General features: G+C 39.4%; 1 protein-coding gene across 22 annotated transcripts in view; it reads right to left on the reverse strand.

Moving 5' to 3' along the window:
- Positions 1 to 15,296, reverse strand: part of NCKAP5 (NCK associated protein 5) — a 624,519-nt gene that overhangs the window by 206,258 nt on the left and 402,965 nt on the right. For all 22 annotated transcript variants that reach the window (XR_012154214.1, XM_073305277.1, XM_073305278.1 and 19 more), the window contains one exon: positions 6,147 to 6,237. Coding sequence is in view for 21 of the 22 variants with exons in the window: in XM_073305277.1 (XP_073161378.1) it covers positions 6,147 to 6,237 (91 nt within the window). In the remaining variant the exon portion in view is untranslated. The remainder of the gene's footprint in view (positions 1 to 6,146; positions 6,238 to 15,296) is intronic.

Here is a 15,296-nt window from a genome sequence, read left to right on the forward strand (position 1 = left end):
CTGATGACATCAAGAAGACAGAAGTCTTTACTGCCTATTTTGCGTCTGTCTTCTCTAAAATAGTTCCTGGTGACTAGATACTCAACAACATTAATATTAACATCAAGGGGGAATGAATGTAAGATAAAATAGGCAAAGAACAAGTTAAAGAATATTTAGACAAGTTAGGTCTATTCAAGTCAGCAGAGTTTGATGAAATTCATCTTAGGATACATAAGGAACTAGCTGAAGCAATCTCAGAACCGTTAGCAATTATCTTTGAGAACTCTTGGAGGATGGGTGACGTCCCAGAGGACTGGAGAAGGGCAAACATAGTCCCTATATTTAAAAAGGGGAATGAAGACCTGGGGAATTATAGACCAGACAGCCTAACTTTGATACCTGGAAAGATACTGGAACAAATTATTAAAACTATCAGTTTGTAAGCACCTAGAAGATAATGGGGTTATAAGGAATAGCCAGCATGGATTTGTCCAGAACAAATCATGCCAAACCAAATTTATTTCCTTCTCTGACAGGATAAGTGGCCTAGTGGATAGCGGGGGGAGCAGTAGATGTGATTAATCTTTATGTAGTAAGGTTTTTGATACTATCCTACATGACATTTTCATGCTCAAACTAGGAAAATGTGGTCGAGATAAAATTACTATGAGGTGGGTTCACAACTGTACTTAAAGACTAGTTATCAATGGTTCACTGTCAAACTGGGAGGGTGTATCTAGTGACGCCCCACAGGGGTCAGTCCTGGGTCCTGTACTTTTCGATGTTTTCAGTAACGACTTGGATAATGGAGTGGAGACTATGCTTATAACATCTGCAGATTACACCAAGATGGGAGTGCTTTGGAGGATGGGATTAGAATTCAAAATGACTTTCCAAAATTAGAGAATTGGTCTGAAATCGACAAAATGAAATTCAATAAAAACAAGTGCAATGTACTACATTTAGAAAGGAAAAGTCAAATGCATAACTACAAAATGGGGAATAGTTGGCACTGGTACTGCTTAAAAGGATCTGGGGTTATAATGGATTACAAATTGAGTATGTATCAACAGTGTGATGCAGCTGCAAACAAGGCTAATATCATTCTGGGGGGTAGTGACAGGGCAGTCTGCTCATTAAGGGTTGCCCCGAGTACTCGTCAGTCCACCCCATCACCTGACATGACTCTTTTGAGTTGAAATGTCTGAATATAGATGCAAGATACCTGGGAGTTATCAGGAGAGAAGAAGCAGTTCCAGGAGTAAGTAGGATTTGGGAGGAAACCCTGGTACTGCTTCTTTAAGGGACCGGAGCTCAGAGAAGTTGGGGCAAAGCTTTCTTCTCTATCAAGAAGGGCACCAGCATAAATGCAGTCTCCTCCCCCATAGCTGGGCAGATGCCTGTAGACACCACAGGGAGTATGACAGCTCCTGAAGGGCCCTGTGTTAGCAGAAAGAAGACAGCAGCCGGAGAAGGTCTGCCTGCTGAACTCTCCTAGGCTGAACCCCCACAACCAGCTGAAGGACTGATCGTGAAAAGGGCCAGCTGCAGGAGAAGCTGCCTGAGGCTCTACAGCTATAAAGTGTAACTCCAGCTCCAAGGAAGAGAAATAGAGAGCTCCTATCCTAAGGAGAGGGACAGAGGGATTGTCCAAAGTACAACCCAGCTCTGGAAGAAGATTTGGGACAGGGGAGAAAACTGACCAGGACTCTTACATGGATCCAGAGTGGGCATGAACTTGTACAGCTAAATAAGTGAGTTACCTTCTTTAGAATAAATAAACTGCAAGTCCAGATACTGCAAAGAGGCATTGGACTAACCTGGTGTGGGTGATTGTCTAAAAAGACCCAAAGGACACTAAGTGCAGCATGCCTGCAGGGCCACAACGGGGCACAAGGGGGTGTGTTCGAGAGAGATGCCCTATGACAGCTATTCTAACAGGAGTGTTTCATGTAAGTCATGGGAAGTAATTGTCCTGCTCTACTCGGCACTGGTGAGGCCTCAGCTGGAGTACTGTGTCCAATTCTGGGTGCCACACTTTAGGAAAGATGTGGATAAATTGGAGAGTCCAGAGGAGAGCAACAAAAATGCTAAAAGGTTTAGAAAACCTGACCTGTCTTGAGAAAGGAAGATGGGGGGAGGGGCTGATAGTCTCCAAACACGTTAAGGGCTGTTATAAAGAGGACTGTGGTCAATTGTTCTCCACATCCACTGAAAGTAGGACAAAAAGTAATGGGCTTAATCTGTAGCAAAGCAGATTTAGGTTAGATATTAGGAAAAACATTCCAGCTAAAAGGGTAGCTTCTGGAATAGGTTTCAAGGAAGGCTGTGGAATCCCCATCATTAGAGGTTTTTAAGAACCCATTGGACAAACACCTGTCATGGATGCTCTACAGTTACTGGGTCCTGCCTCAGCTCAGGGAGCTGGACTTGATGACTTCTCCAAGACCCTTCCATCCCTACATTTCCATGATTCTATGATCTGAAGTTAATTAACAGCAATATTTATTCTGGAGTCAGGCATATTGGTATTGTAATAAATACTCAGTTTTATATGTCCCACAACAATCATTAGGTTTGCAAAAAACAAATGTGTCCAATAGTCAATAGATCAAAAGTCTTTAGTGCACACTGTTTTATGACTACTCAAATATTAATTTGAACAGGCTGCACACAGTGAAACTAACTTACCATAGGTGTCAGGGAATATGGGACATGGTATCAACAATTCCTGTTAAAGAGCCACTCTAGAGATCTCCTTCTATATTTTCTGATTTGTTCCAAAATATAGGATTTTATTGTGCCAAAAAAATTTCTGGATAATTGATAATTAAACTCACAGGTGTGTTCTGCTTTAGAAAAATAGTACCAACTGTACTTACACATTTGAAAATTGCACTCAATAAAGCATTAGGAATGAGAGCTATGTGACTAACTGAATTTTCAGCCTACTAGCAATTCCAAAAAATGGGTGCAAAAATCTTTTCACGTTGAACAAATTGGTTTGTTCAACCCAAAATGAAATATTTCAATTAAATTTTGAGCTCTTTTTACATTTTAAAAAATAAAATTGAAGGAAACTTCAAAATGAAAAGTCATTTCAAATTTTAGAAATTGAAACTTTTGTTCATAAATGTCTAAATGAAATGTTGCAACTCTTTTGGAATTTTGGGTTTTTTCCCCCCTTCAACTTAAACAATTTGGCAAAACTGACACAAACTCATGAAACATTTCGGTATCACTACATTTTCATTCTTCGCCAAAGCATGTTTCGAACTAAAACTTTCCCCCAGTTTATTTGGAATGTACAGTAAGTGTGACACTGGCAGACCAAGTGTCAGCTCATGCCAAAGCCCCAAGCCAATTCACTTGTGGATTTGTATAGATGAAAGTGAGTGTTAAATGTATCAGAGTGTATTTGGTGTTTAAAGTTAATGAAAACTAATGGAATGTTACTTGCATTGTTTTACTTATATGTATCCTCTTATAATGTAATAGCAAACATTTATATTATAATTAAATAACCCATCAAAGGAGAAAGAAGCTTGTAGGATGCAATGAAGAACTCTAACAGAAAAGAGCTAATTGCAAAGCAAATGCTCACAGTGAGTGATGACTGGAGGTCAAAGACTCAAAATGGATTCCTCTCTCTCTGTCATCAAAGGAAAAGCTTATGTAAGTATTGACTCTGTCAGCTTGTTTTCTGTGAGAAGATATAAATATGGATTCAATGAAAGATCCTTCGTCTCCGGCCTGTTTGGACTCTTACAGGGAAGTATGCCAGATGCAAAGCGGAGATCCCCAGAGACAATCTAGATATCCTGAAAAGACTTTTGGGAAACTGACAGTTTATTACATCACTGCTACCATTTAAATTTATACACTGACTCACCTGTGCATATATTTTACCTGCTTTAAGGTTTCAATAACTCTCATTTCCTTTTCTTAGCTAATAAAGCTTTAGTTAGTTTACTATATCCCCCCAAGCAGTTGCCTTAGCAATGTGAGCACAGACCAAATCTGAGGGGGGAAGGATTTGCTGTTGTTCTCTTTGGTTGTTCCCTCTCTGGACAGAGGGAGAAGCCAAGCAGGTACAAAATCTCCTGAAAATATACCTGGAATAATCCATCTAAAACCACAGAAATTGTAAGTAGGGCAAGGAAATGCGTTAGGTTATCTTTTGTTTTGACTTGTGAATTTTCCTGTGCTACAGAGGTAGTTTTATTCCTGTTTTTGTAACTGTGAAGCTGAGCCCAGAGGGGAATCCTGTGTTTTAAATCTCTTTATTACCTTGTAAAGTTACCTTCCATCCTGATTTTGCAGGTGTGATTCTTTTACTTTTTTCTTTATAAATAAAGTTCCTTTTTTAAAAAAGAACCTGATTGATTTCAGTGTCCTGAAGACAAAGGGTCTGGTCTGTGCTCACATTGCTAAGGCAACTGCTTGGGGGGGATAGGGATTCCAAGTGACCCTTCCCTGAATTTTTGTGTAAACCACTTGGTGATGGTAACAATACCATCCAAGGACAAGGAAAGGAATTTGTGCCCTGGGGAAGTTTTAACCTAAGCTGGTGGAATATAAGCGTAGGGGGTCTTTTATGTGGGTCCCCACCTCTGTACCCCAGAGTTCAGAGTGTGGGGGGGAACCCTGACAACATGGCTGAACTGAAAAGCAATTCAGAATAAGTAAAATGTTCAAGAACAATTTTCCTCATTTCTCACTCCCTCTGTTCATCACTGTCATATGATGCAGTAGGCTGGCCATTCTTTCAGTAAAGAAGAAACTGCTTTGAGCACATTTTTTGTATAATAAACAAATTGAACAATTAAATGCATGTTGTAATTATACAGGACTTCCCATAGAAGAATCCCAGTGTTAAATTATTTAAGTAGCAGAACAGCACTGTGTGAGGTTAGCTACTATTAGTATCCCCAGTTTACAGACAGGGAAACTAGAGCCCAGACAGGTTAACAGGGACATTAAGTGGCTTGTCCAAGATCAGACATGATAGCAGCAGATCCAAAAAATAGAATCCATGACAGCTGTGACTCTTAGTCATGTACCTTAACAACCAAATCACACAGTGAATCACCTTCACATTTATTTCCACGTCAGTTACTTGAACATATACATAATCTAAAGTCTTAACTGCCTACGATTCTGAAGCTCTGATCAAATGTAACTGTTGTTTGGCTTTGCATTTTAGTCTGTCCTCATGCTCTGGTTGTAAGAAGGGACATGAAAGTATACACTTTTTTCACAAGTGTCTCGTTATCTGGAGAACTGCAAAGTAGGTCACATTTCAATATTTTATTTCTTGTAGGATTGTTAGTAAAGGTATGAATACGCACTTAGGCCTTCTCTGTCTGACCAAGGAAATGCAACTTTTAGAATCATTGGGACTGTCCTCATTAAATATTTAAATAAGTGAATTTTCAGAATGTCACTGTAAATGGGCAGAATATATCTCAACATCCTCAACAGAATGTAAAGGCCCTCACTTAGCTCAAATCTCATGCTCTTCTTGGGTAAAGGAAAATTCTAATAAATCATAAACCACAATATAAGCTTCCTCCCTCAACTTGGTTCTCCCTCAGTTTTTCTTTCCAGAACCAACTCTGTTCTAGACCCTTAGTACTCTCTGTTCAATGGGATGCTCACCTTCCCTGTATTCTAGGTTCAAGTGACAAAGCACACCTACCACACAAGTCAGACGAATTTTTGCAGCTTTCTACAGGGTTCTTTTACCTCTGAAAATATGGGTTGACAGAACATTGCTGTGACAGTCTTCTGGTAAAATCTTGTGACTTTGGCACTTTGGAATATTTTACCATAAATTTCATGTTCTTTAATAAGGCTTAAAATTTGGTTCATGTTTCCCTTCTGAAAGGTAGATGCAACAATCAAAATAATAAAGCGAAGAGTTTCTTGGGAAGGAGCAAGAAGATAAAAATGTAATTATGGAAGTGGAAAACCTTAAGCAGTAGGGGGAGAATACATGGAGAAAGGAAGGAGGAACAGGTATGTTGAATTATTTAATAATAATAGATTACCAGCATTCATAATTCAAAGACAGAACAAAAATACTTGGACATGGATGTCGGAAATATAGAGCACTGGTTAGATTTTTTTAAATATGTAAACAATAGAAAAGCTACCAATACCTGATACACCTTCATGATATTAACTGTTCCCGCTCCATTCTGGTCTGGGGATCCTTGATTCTGCAGAAGATTTCTCACCGTCTCCTCCATCCTGGAGGATGAAAATACAAAAACATTTTAAAGGTCAGAAATCTCTGTATGTGGATAAGACATGTAGTCTTAGAGTCATTTAAAGAACAAAATACATAATTCTACTGGCTACTAGCAAATGAATATTCATAGGATATCCTGGGCTTGGAACTTTCTTCGCTTCTATACATAAGCCTATGATTAACACATTTAAAGCACTTCTTTACCTTTTACACATGTAGGGTAGTGAGAGCTTCCTTTTTATCTGCGCTACAAAGGGAGTTTAATAAACGTCAGACAACATATGCAGCTAGCAGGCATCTTCTTGATGTCAGTGTTGTAGCAGCAGCAGAATGATAAAATTAACACCATTTAAAAAAAACATTCATAATTTTCCAGAAAAGTGTAATACCATAACTTCTTTTGAGTACCATTGCATTTCTAATCAGTAGTGTATAATGTGGACAGTTCATCCCCAAAGAAAATTCCTGGCTTGACTCCTTTATTCCCCAGGTATGTTCCAGGATAATTGAAATAAAATGTCTTATAATTTTCCCACTCCATGTATGTTTGGTTTGTATTCAAAGAAAACATCACAACTAGAACTCTGTGAAAATGTGCCTAAAATTTACAACTGTGATGATGACTCGCCTTCTGAAGGATTGAGAAAGTGTGCATACCTAATTGCTCTGTTTTTCCCCCTCTTCACTTCAGTCCAGTACAATCTGTGGCCACCAAATTAAAAGTTGAATGTTAATGCAGTAGCAGTGGGAGCAGGATCCTTTACGGTCCTGCTGCAAAATGGGGTTGAGGTGAGCTGTCACTCATAAAATATCACCAATGTAGCGAAGAGATCAAGATGTAGGAGTGGGGAGCAAACTAGTTGACCTCGAAGGCTTTTGAGGTGTTTGGAATAAAGTAACAGCCAACTTGATTTCCAGCTTGACTTCCTCCTGGCACTCAGGGTCGAGGATGAGCTGCGCTGCAGCAGGAGTGCCTGAAGAAGTTCTAGCCAACTCAACCAGAATGTGGAGAGGCTAATTCAGACACAGTTCTGTGAATGGGTCCATTATGTGCTCCCTCCTAGCACAGCAATGCTAGCTAGTGTGGAGGGAGGTAAGAGTGCAAAGACTGGGATCATGGTTCATTCTGCTATAGAGGCACAAGTGCACTGCCTGGTAACCTTTTCCCCACTTACATCCCATGCAGGGCTGGCCACAATCTGGCACTGTAACATCATGAGAGTTTAGTTAATCTCAGCTCAGACATTAAAAAAGAAAGAATGTTTGTGCTATTACGCTGGTAGGTATTAATGGCTGCCATCAAGCATGCCTTTGATGGATCTGCAATCACAGAGCTTGTTAAAGCTGATGGGCATGCTAGCTACTCTTAATTCAGGCTGAATGGAAGAAGCAATTTGGCTCCTTTATTGAGTAAGATAGCATTAGATAATGGAAGCCACTGTCCAAGGCACTAGGCCACATGCAGGGCTAATCAAAAAATCAAGCCATATGGGTAAATGGGTTCCATGGGGACTGATTGCTAGTGCAGGGGCTAGGGCTTTGATTGGTTGAAGCTGTGTTTGTCCAGGTGTGTCAGAAGCAGAAACAACCAGAGAGCCAGAGAAGCTGTCATGAGAGTGACCTTGATAGGGAGTAGACAGAGCTCACTGGAGTACAAGACTGGCTAGAAAAGCAGGCTTGGAGATTGTGAGTAAGGAAACCACCTGCTACTGTTTGTTCCTACTAAGTTCACAGAAACAGGACGTTGTGAACCTTTTTTATAAATAAAGAGGACTGCACCAAAGAAATACCTGATTCTCTTAATCAATTTTTACTCCAAATGGAAACAACCCAGTAAGGCCCCAAATGTTAGCTACCCACACCGGACAAGGGGCAACGGTACCATCCTTACATAACCTTTGTGCATCTGGTTGTCATTCGAGTCTTTCAGTCTGATCAGAATCAGTAGTTACTAATCTAATGACAACATTCCTGCTTGCTTAGTTCTCTCTTTTATAGTCAGCCAGCAACATCCTACTTCCTGAGAAGCAGGCATTGTGAGGCATTCATCCTAGTCAGATGCCCAGTGACATTTCCCTTATTTTTATTATATTTTTTTAGTTGATGTGCATGTTTTTGCATTACCAGAATACACACGGAATAGTTGGACCATCTGTTGACCAAATGTGAATAAGAATAAGCCAGCTCTAATCTCCAGTGCAGACAGTGGTACATGGTTCCAGTCTGCCACTGAAAAACTATTTCTGCTCATCGGCTGACCTTAATCAGAGCCTTTTTACTCAGGAGGCAAAATCCTTTTGCTTCAGAATATAATCCATAAAAGACGACATATATTTTAATGCCTAAAATGTGAACCCCTAATTTTTAAAGTTATTAATATAGCAGGGTCTCTTTCTACTGATATATATCTATAATATTATGAAAAGCCCATGCAAATGAATAAACATACTTAAATCAGGAAAGAAAATGAGGAACAGATCCACCTCTCACTGAAGTTAATGGGAGTTTTGTCATTGAATTCTGTGTTAGCAGGATCAAGGACAATAATATGAATGAAAAACAACGTAGGTGCAAAAAACTAAGCCACCTATGAAAAAGAATTGTGAAAAGCCCTATAATAGAGATCATTAGTTGCATGATAGCTTCTCTTAGCCTATTTTCTGTGCACAATTAGGTTGACTTCCTGGATTGCGTGTGTGCGTGTGAAGCAGAAACTCATTTTGTCTAAGAGCTTTGTAGGGATTGATTGTACACTGTTCTACATGGAGTATAGTGATCAGATACTCCTTCTAGCAAAACTCCAGTTTACACTGGCAAAACAAAATACAGAATGTGACAAACTCACCCAGACGACAGGCAGAGTTGTTCTAACTGGAGGTTAAATATATTTTTTTTGTTTGTTGATATTAAAGAAATGTATAAAGACAAGCTGATTCAGCATGTACAATGAAATTTACTTTAGATTTCCAAAGGTCCTGATTTCCCTTTAATCAGGTATCAGTGGAAGAGTACAACAAGGAGAAAGAATAAATAGACATCTGCCAAAAAGGCAAGTCAAATGCCCTTAGATTCAGCTTTAACAAAGTTTGTCAGGCGCTGCCATTGTGGTTTATAGACTGCTATTGCTAGCATTCCTTTTTTATTTGAATCCCGGTCTTCCATTTTAGGAGGAACTGTTTAACCAAACATGCTGTACCACAATAATTTAATCTGCTTCCTCATTAAATCAGCATTCAGTGCTTCTAATTTATGAGAGCATTAATAAAATTTAATTGTTATATTATAATCTACATTAGTCTGCTCAATTAAAGTATATACCAGTAAAATTTAATACACTATTTTAAAGTTTGGCCAGGCCCTCCCCCCAATCCAGTTTGAGAAATAGCCTCTTGCCCCCAGGAATTAGTCCTCTGGTGAAGCCTTCCCCTGGCAGACTTTATCTGGGAGATAGCATATAAATTTTGAACCAAAGTGACATTGATGAACTATATAGTAGTCAGTCGTGTCTGATGATCACATCACGGCATCTTGTGTGTGCTCTTGTGGCTGTACAGTCCAATCTGCAAGGAGCACGGTCATGGTAGGTGTCACACAGAAATGTCTCCCATTGAAAACATGGCATGATGCTCGACCCTTTTTTCAACCAATTTTTCTTTCTCAAAGTGTTCACAAACACTTTGCTCTCCAAATTAGTTGCTCTCCATTCAAGTCTGCCTGTGGCTGTGTCTTCTAAGTGATCGATATTTATGCTGCATGAGTTGAGATTCTGCTTAAGGATGTCTTTGAATTGTTTATGTTAGCCACTCAGTCCAAGTACGCTTATGCCAAGGATTTTCATTTTTCTGATGAAAGCATTAACCTTCCCTATCCTTGTATTTTCCTGTAAGTTTCACTTTCTTTTCAGAGCCCTATGTTGCTAAAAATATGTGCATTACAGCACCATATGGGACAAAGTCCACATATACACAAACCCATTCAACATTTCTGGAAACAAATCTCATAAAGAGAGAGAGAGAGAGAGCGCACGTGTGCACACAGATACAAAATGTCTTCTATTCGGTTCATCGGTACTAATGCTTGCCAACTGGGAAATGCCAGGTCAGAGTTCGCTGCATCACCACTCATAACATTCCATACATGGCTCTGAGCAAATAATTCAGCCCTGCAGCATTCCCCAAAAAATAGAATAGACCTTAGTATCCATTCTGGTCTAGCACTTAAATCCTCTTTTGCATCACCCTAACCAACACCGCCCCCCCAATAAAGTAGTAATAGGAGGATGCATTCATTTATTATTTGTATTATAGTAGTACCTAGATGTCCGAACTGAGATTAGGGTCCAATCATGCTATTGCAATGAAGTAGACAAAACAGCAAAGGATGAGACAGGAAGCAGAGAAACAGCAATGTAAAGTAACTTGCCCAAGATCCCAGGTAATGCTGGGAGTAGAACTCAGGGGTGAAATTCTGGCCCCACTGAAGTTAATGGCAAAAAACTCTACTGACTCAGCTCCAGTCTAATGCATTGTATATTGGAGGGAGCTATTTCCCCCCCATTAATGTGTTACAGATTTTAAAAAAACGTACACTCTCATTTTTTATAATGAAATACAAATACACGTGTAAAGAAAGCTTGTCCTCAGGTCAGATTTAGTTTATGGTCTTAAGTTTTATCTGTACTCCTACCCCATGCATCACATAAAATTACACAGTAGGTCAGATATCTCAAAACATCAATAACACTGAAACAAACTATACATCCTTGCTGTAAAAGTAGATTTCTAATTTTTAAACACAGATATGTGCGTGCGCGCACACACCCCACAATATATGACAGAGTCTTTAATTTGGTAAAACTACTTTGGCAGAGAGAGAGACTGACTGACTGACTGCAGGCTTTAATTCACTTGTGGGTATGTTATGCCATTTAAAACCAACCAAAAGTGTTAGTCTCATTTTGAGTGAAGTTTCATAGCCATTCCAAGAACATCTGTATGTGTGGACACAGAAACATCTATGCGTTTACTATTAATAGTGATGGTGTGTGGGACACAACAACTTGTGAAAGGATGAAGTGAATACAGAGAAGTGCAAGGTGAAAACTAGGTCTGTCATCGATGACTATTTGTGGAAATTTCCTGAAAGTTAACAAACTGTTCTCATGTGTTTTCACACCACACTGCATGCATCATGACATTTTCAGGCTCATACTCTATAGTTTTCTAGTAGACACACAAGAGTGCTATCCGCAGAACTGATGGCAGGTGGAGCAAAGTAAAGAACAGAAAGGGTATTTTATTCTATGAGGAATTACCATTATTTGTTTTCAGTCTACAGGTTTCCTGCAGAGTTTTCTGAGTCTATCAAAAGGTTTCTCATCTCATAACGGAGATTACATCACCTACATTTGTTTGATTCCTGATGATTATGTACTCAAGAATTATTCTTTATCTGGAACCATCTCTATTCCAGTAATAACTTCCTCTTATCATGGCATCAACACTTCCAAAAGTCCTGTGATTTTTGAGGTAGTTTTAAGGGCTTTAGAAATTCCCTAGAGCCCTTTGAAGTTGGCTATATATAGTTTTGCTTGAGTAGGACAGACTTCAGCAACTGGCCAATAATTAATACTATTACTAACAGTATTTTTCTATGGTGCCTTTCATCCAGGGATTTCAAAGTGCTTTACAGTCATTAAAGACTAAATTCTCCCAGGTTATACTCATGTAACAGAGAACAGTAGGAGTTGCCTGTGTATCTGATGACAGATTCGCCCTCAATTAATCACAACATCCCTTTGATTACTATTATACCAGAACTTTTGTAATTCACACAAATGACTGAGAGACTGAGAGACCCAAAATTACAGAATTTTGCAAATTAGTATGTGCATAAACAAAGAAGCGGAGATGAAGATTACGCACCACAAAATATACTTTGTTCATTCAAATGCAGTGTATCAATAACTATAATAATTCATTGTATACTAGGAAATATGATGTACAGTTTGTAAACATCAGCAAGTGATATGTATGTAAGCAAGCATGTATTAAAGCTTTTGCTAAGAAGTGATCAGAGAATGATGGGGTTTTGGGCATACAATTATGATTGGGGAGGTTAGTATAATTCTACTGTATACTCATTTTACATTTGAAAACTGAGGCTCGAAGTAGTAAGTGACTTGACAAAGGAACAGAAGCTATCAGTCACGAATCCTCGGTCTAAGCAATACATGGCAAGACATATTCTCTGTTTCTATTTTATATCGTTTCATTACTGTGACTGAGCAGACCTAATGCTGTTTCCATGAGTTATCGGACTAAGTTGCATACAGTAATACATATCTAAATAACTTCATAGTATCATAACAGTATAGAGACCGGAGAGCTGCCAATACATTTGATGTACATTTCATATCAATAGCATATGATCCTGCTCACATAATTTTAAAAACAGACCATTTGATTTGGAATGAAGAATGGTATTGAAGATCTTAGTTCTGTCTTTTTACTAGTTTGGACAGTTTACTACTCATACTATGGACTCAGAGTTTAAAAAGGTACCTGGCAAATGTTTGTGGGGTTAAAAAGAAAAAAATATTTCCACATTTTATAGTTATTTTGCAATACAAAAGTAATAGTTAAAATATAGAATTATTTTGATTAAGTGGCTACTATGCATATTATTAATATTTAATGGAAGTTTTATTATATTAAAGTCTACATAAAATACCCTAACTCCTCCAGAACTAAAAAGTATTACATTTCATTGTTTCTCCTTTAATTTTTACTTGTGATTTTAATGTCCATAAAAGTAAGGTGCTAATTGTGCTAACTAGCTATTTAGTGAATAAGGACCTCAGGATTTGGTCCCATAAAAAAAGTTCTTTGTTAAAAATATAATTCTCAATAAAGGGCTGGTGTCGTGACACCCCAGAGCCATGTATTGTACGCATACCCCTAAGGCCAAACCTCTGCAGTGCACTGCACATAAGGCCTGTCATACAGTCTGTACAAATAGGAGTGTGGGGTGGAAGTTTCCCCCACACTGAGCTCGTCTCCCCACTAAACCCAAGAAAAGGGCGCTCTTTAGGCCCTCTGTAACATCCACAAACCTGGGAGTCCAAAAATCATGACTCAGGACCCAAAACATTGCAGAATATCATGAGTTTGGCTTAAAATAAGTTTTAAAATAATAAAGTGGGGGATTTGTATTTTATGATTTTTGATCCTTTAAGGTTCATCTTTTCCAGCTTTTCTCTGAAAATATGAGGGATAAGCATTTTTTTTAAATGAAAACTGAGATTCTCATGTAATCACATGACTCCAGGAGCTGGGGGCTTTCAGAAAATCAAATATCATGAGACACACAAAGTCTCATGAGCCAACAACACTGCATGAATAATGAATAAATATTCCAAATGAGTTCTACAGTAACAAAAAGCGTATTTGTGGCACCTTAGAGACTAACCAATTTATTTGAGCATAAGCTTTCGTGATCTACAGCTCACTTCATCGGATGCATACTGTGGAAAGTGTAGAAGATCTTTTTATACACACAAAGCATGAAAAAATACCTCCCCACACCCCACTCTCCTGCTGGTAATAGCTTATCTAAAGTGATCACTCTCCTTACAATGTGTATGATAATCAAGGTGGGCCATTTCCAGCACAAATCTAGGGTTTAACAAGAACGTCTGAGGAACAGTGGGGGTGGGAGGTAGGAAAAAACAAGGGGAAATAGGTTACCTTGCATAATGACTTAGCCACTCCCAGTCTCTATTCAAAAGCCTAAGTTGATTGTATCCAATTTGCAAATGAATTCCAATTCAGCAGTCTCTCGCTGGAGTCTGGATTTGAAGTTTTCTTGTTGTAATATTGCAACTTTCATGTCTGTAATCGTGTGACCAGAGAGATTGAAGTGTTCTCCGACTGGTTTATGAATGTTATAATTCTTGACATCTGATTTGTGTCCATTTATTCTTTTACGTAGAGACTGTCCAGTTTGACCAATGTACATGGCAGAGGGGCATTGCTGGCACATGATGGCATATATCACATTGGTAGATGTGCAGGTGAACGAGCCTCTGATAGTGTGGCTGATGTTATTAGGCCCTGTGATGGTGTCCCCTGAATAGATATGTGGGCACAGTTGGCAACGGGCTTTGTTGCAAGGATAGGTTCCTGGGTTAGTGGTTCTGTTGTGAGGTATGTGGTTGCTGGTGAGTATTTGCTTCAGGTCGGGGGGCTGTCTGTAGGCAAGCACTGGCCTGTCTCCCAAGATTTGTGAGAGTGTTGGGTAATCCTTCAGGATAGGTTGTAGATCCTTAGTTTTAGTTGGGGGCTGAAGGTGATGGCTAGTGGCATTCTGTTATTTTCTTTGTTAGGCCTGTCCTGTAGTAGGTGACTTCTGGGAACTCTTCTGGCTCTATCAATCTGTTTCTTCACTTCCGCAGGTGGGTATTGTAGTTGTAAGAATGCTTGATAGAGATCTTGTAGGTGTGCGCTCCTTATGCGCTCAAGGACTTTTTGTAGATGTTCCAGGTGGTCTGCCCAGGAATCCGAAAATATGGCCACATCGTCAAGGTAGGCGACTGCATATTCTCCTAATCCCGCTAGGAGACCATCTACAAGTCTTTGGAAGGTGGCGGGTGCATTTCGCAGCCCGAAAGGGAGTACATACAGCCCGAGATGTGTGGTGAAGGCTGACCTTTCCTTGGCAGATTCATCTAGCGGTACCTGCCAGTACCCCTTGGTTAAGTCCAAGGTAGAGATGAACTGGGCCCGTCCCAGTTTCTCTAATAGTTCATCTGTGCGTGGCATTGGATAGTTGTCTGGGCGAGTTACAGCATTTAGCTTACGGTAGTCCACGCAAAAACGTATTTCCCCATCTGGTTTGGGAACTAGAACCACTGGAGGTGCCCATGCACTTCCAGAGGGGCAGATTACACCCATCTGTAACATATCCTGGATCTCCAGTTCTATAGCAGTTTTAGCTTGAGGAGACACCTGGTAAGGTTGGACCCTAATTGGGTGAGCATTACCTGTGTCAATGGACT

The sequence above is a fragment of the Lepidochelys kempii genome, chromosome 11 (assembly GCF_965140265.1).
Source record: "Lepidochelys kempii isolate rLepKem1 chromosome 11, rLepKem1.hap2, whole genome shotgun sequence".
Taxonomy (NCBI): Eukaryota; Metazoa; Chordata; order Testudines; family Cheloniidae; genus Lepidochelys; species Lepidochelys kempii.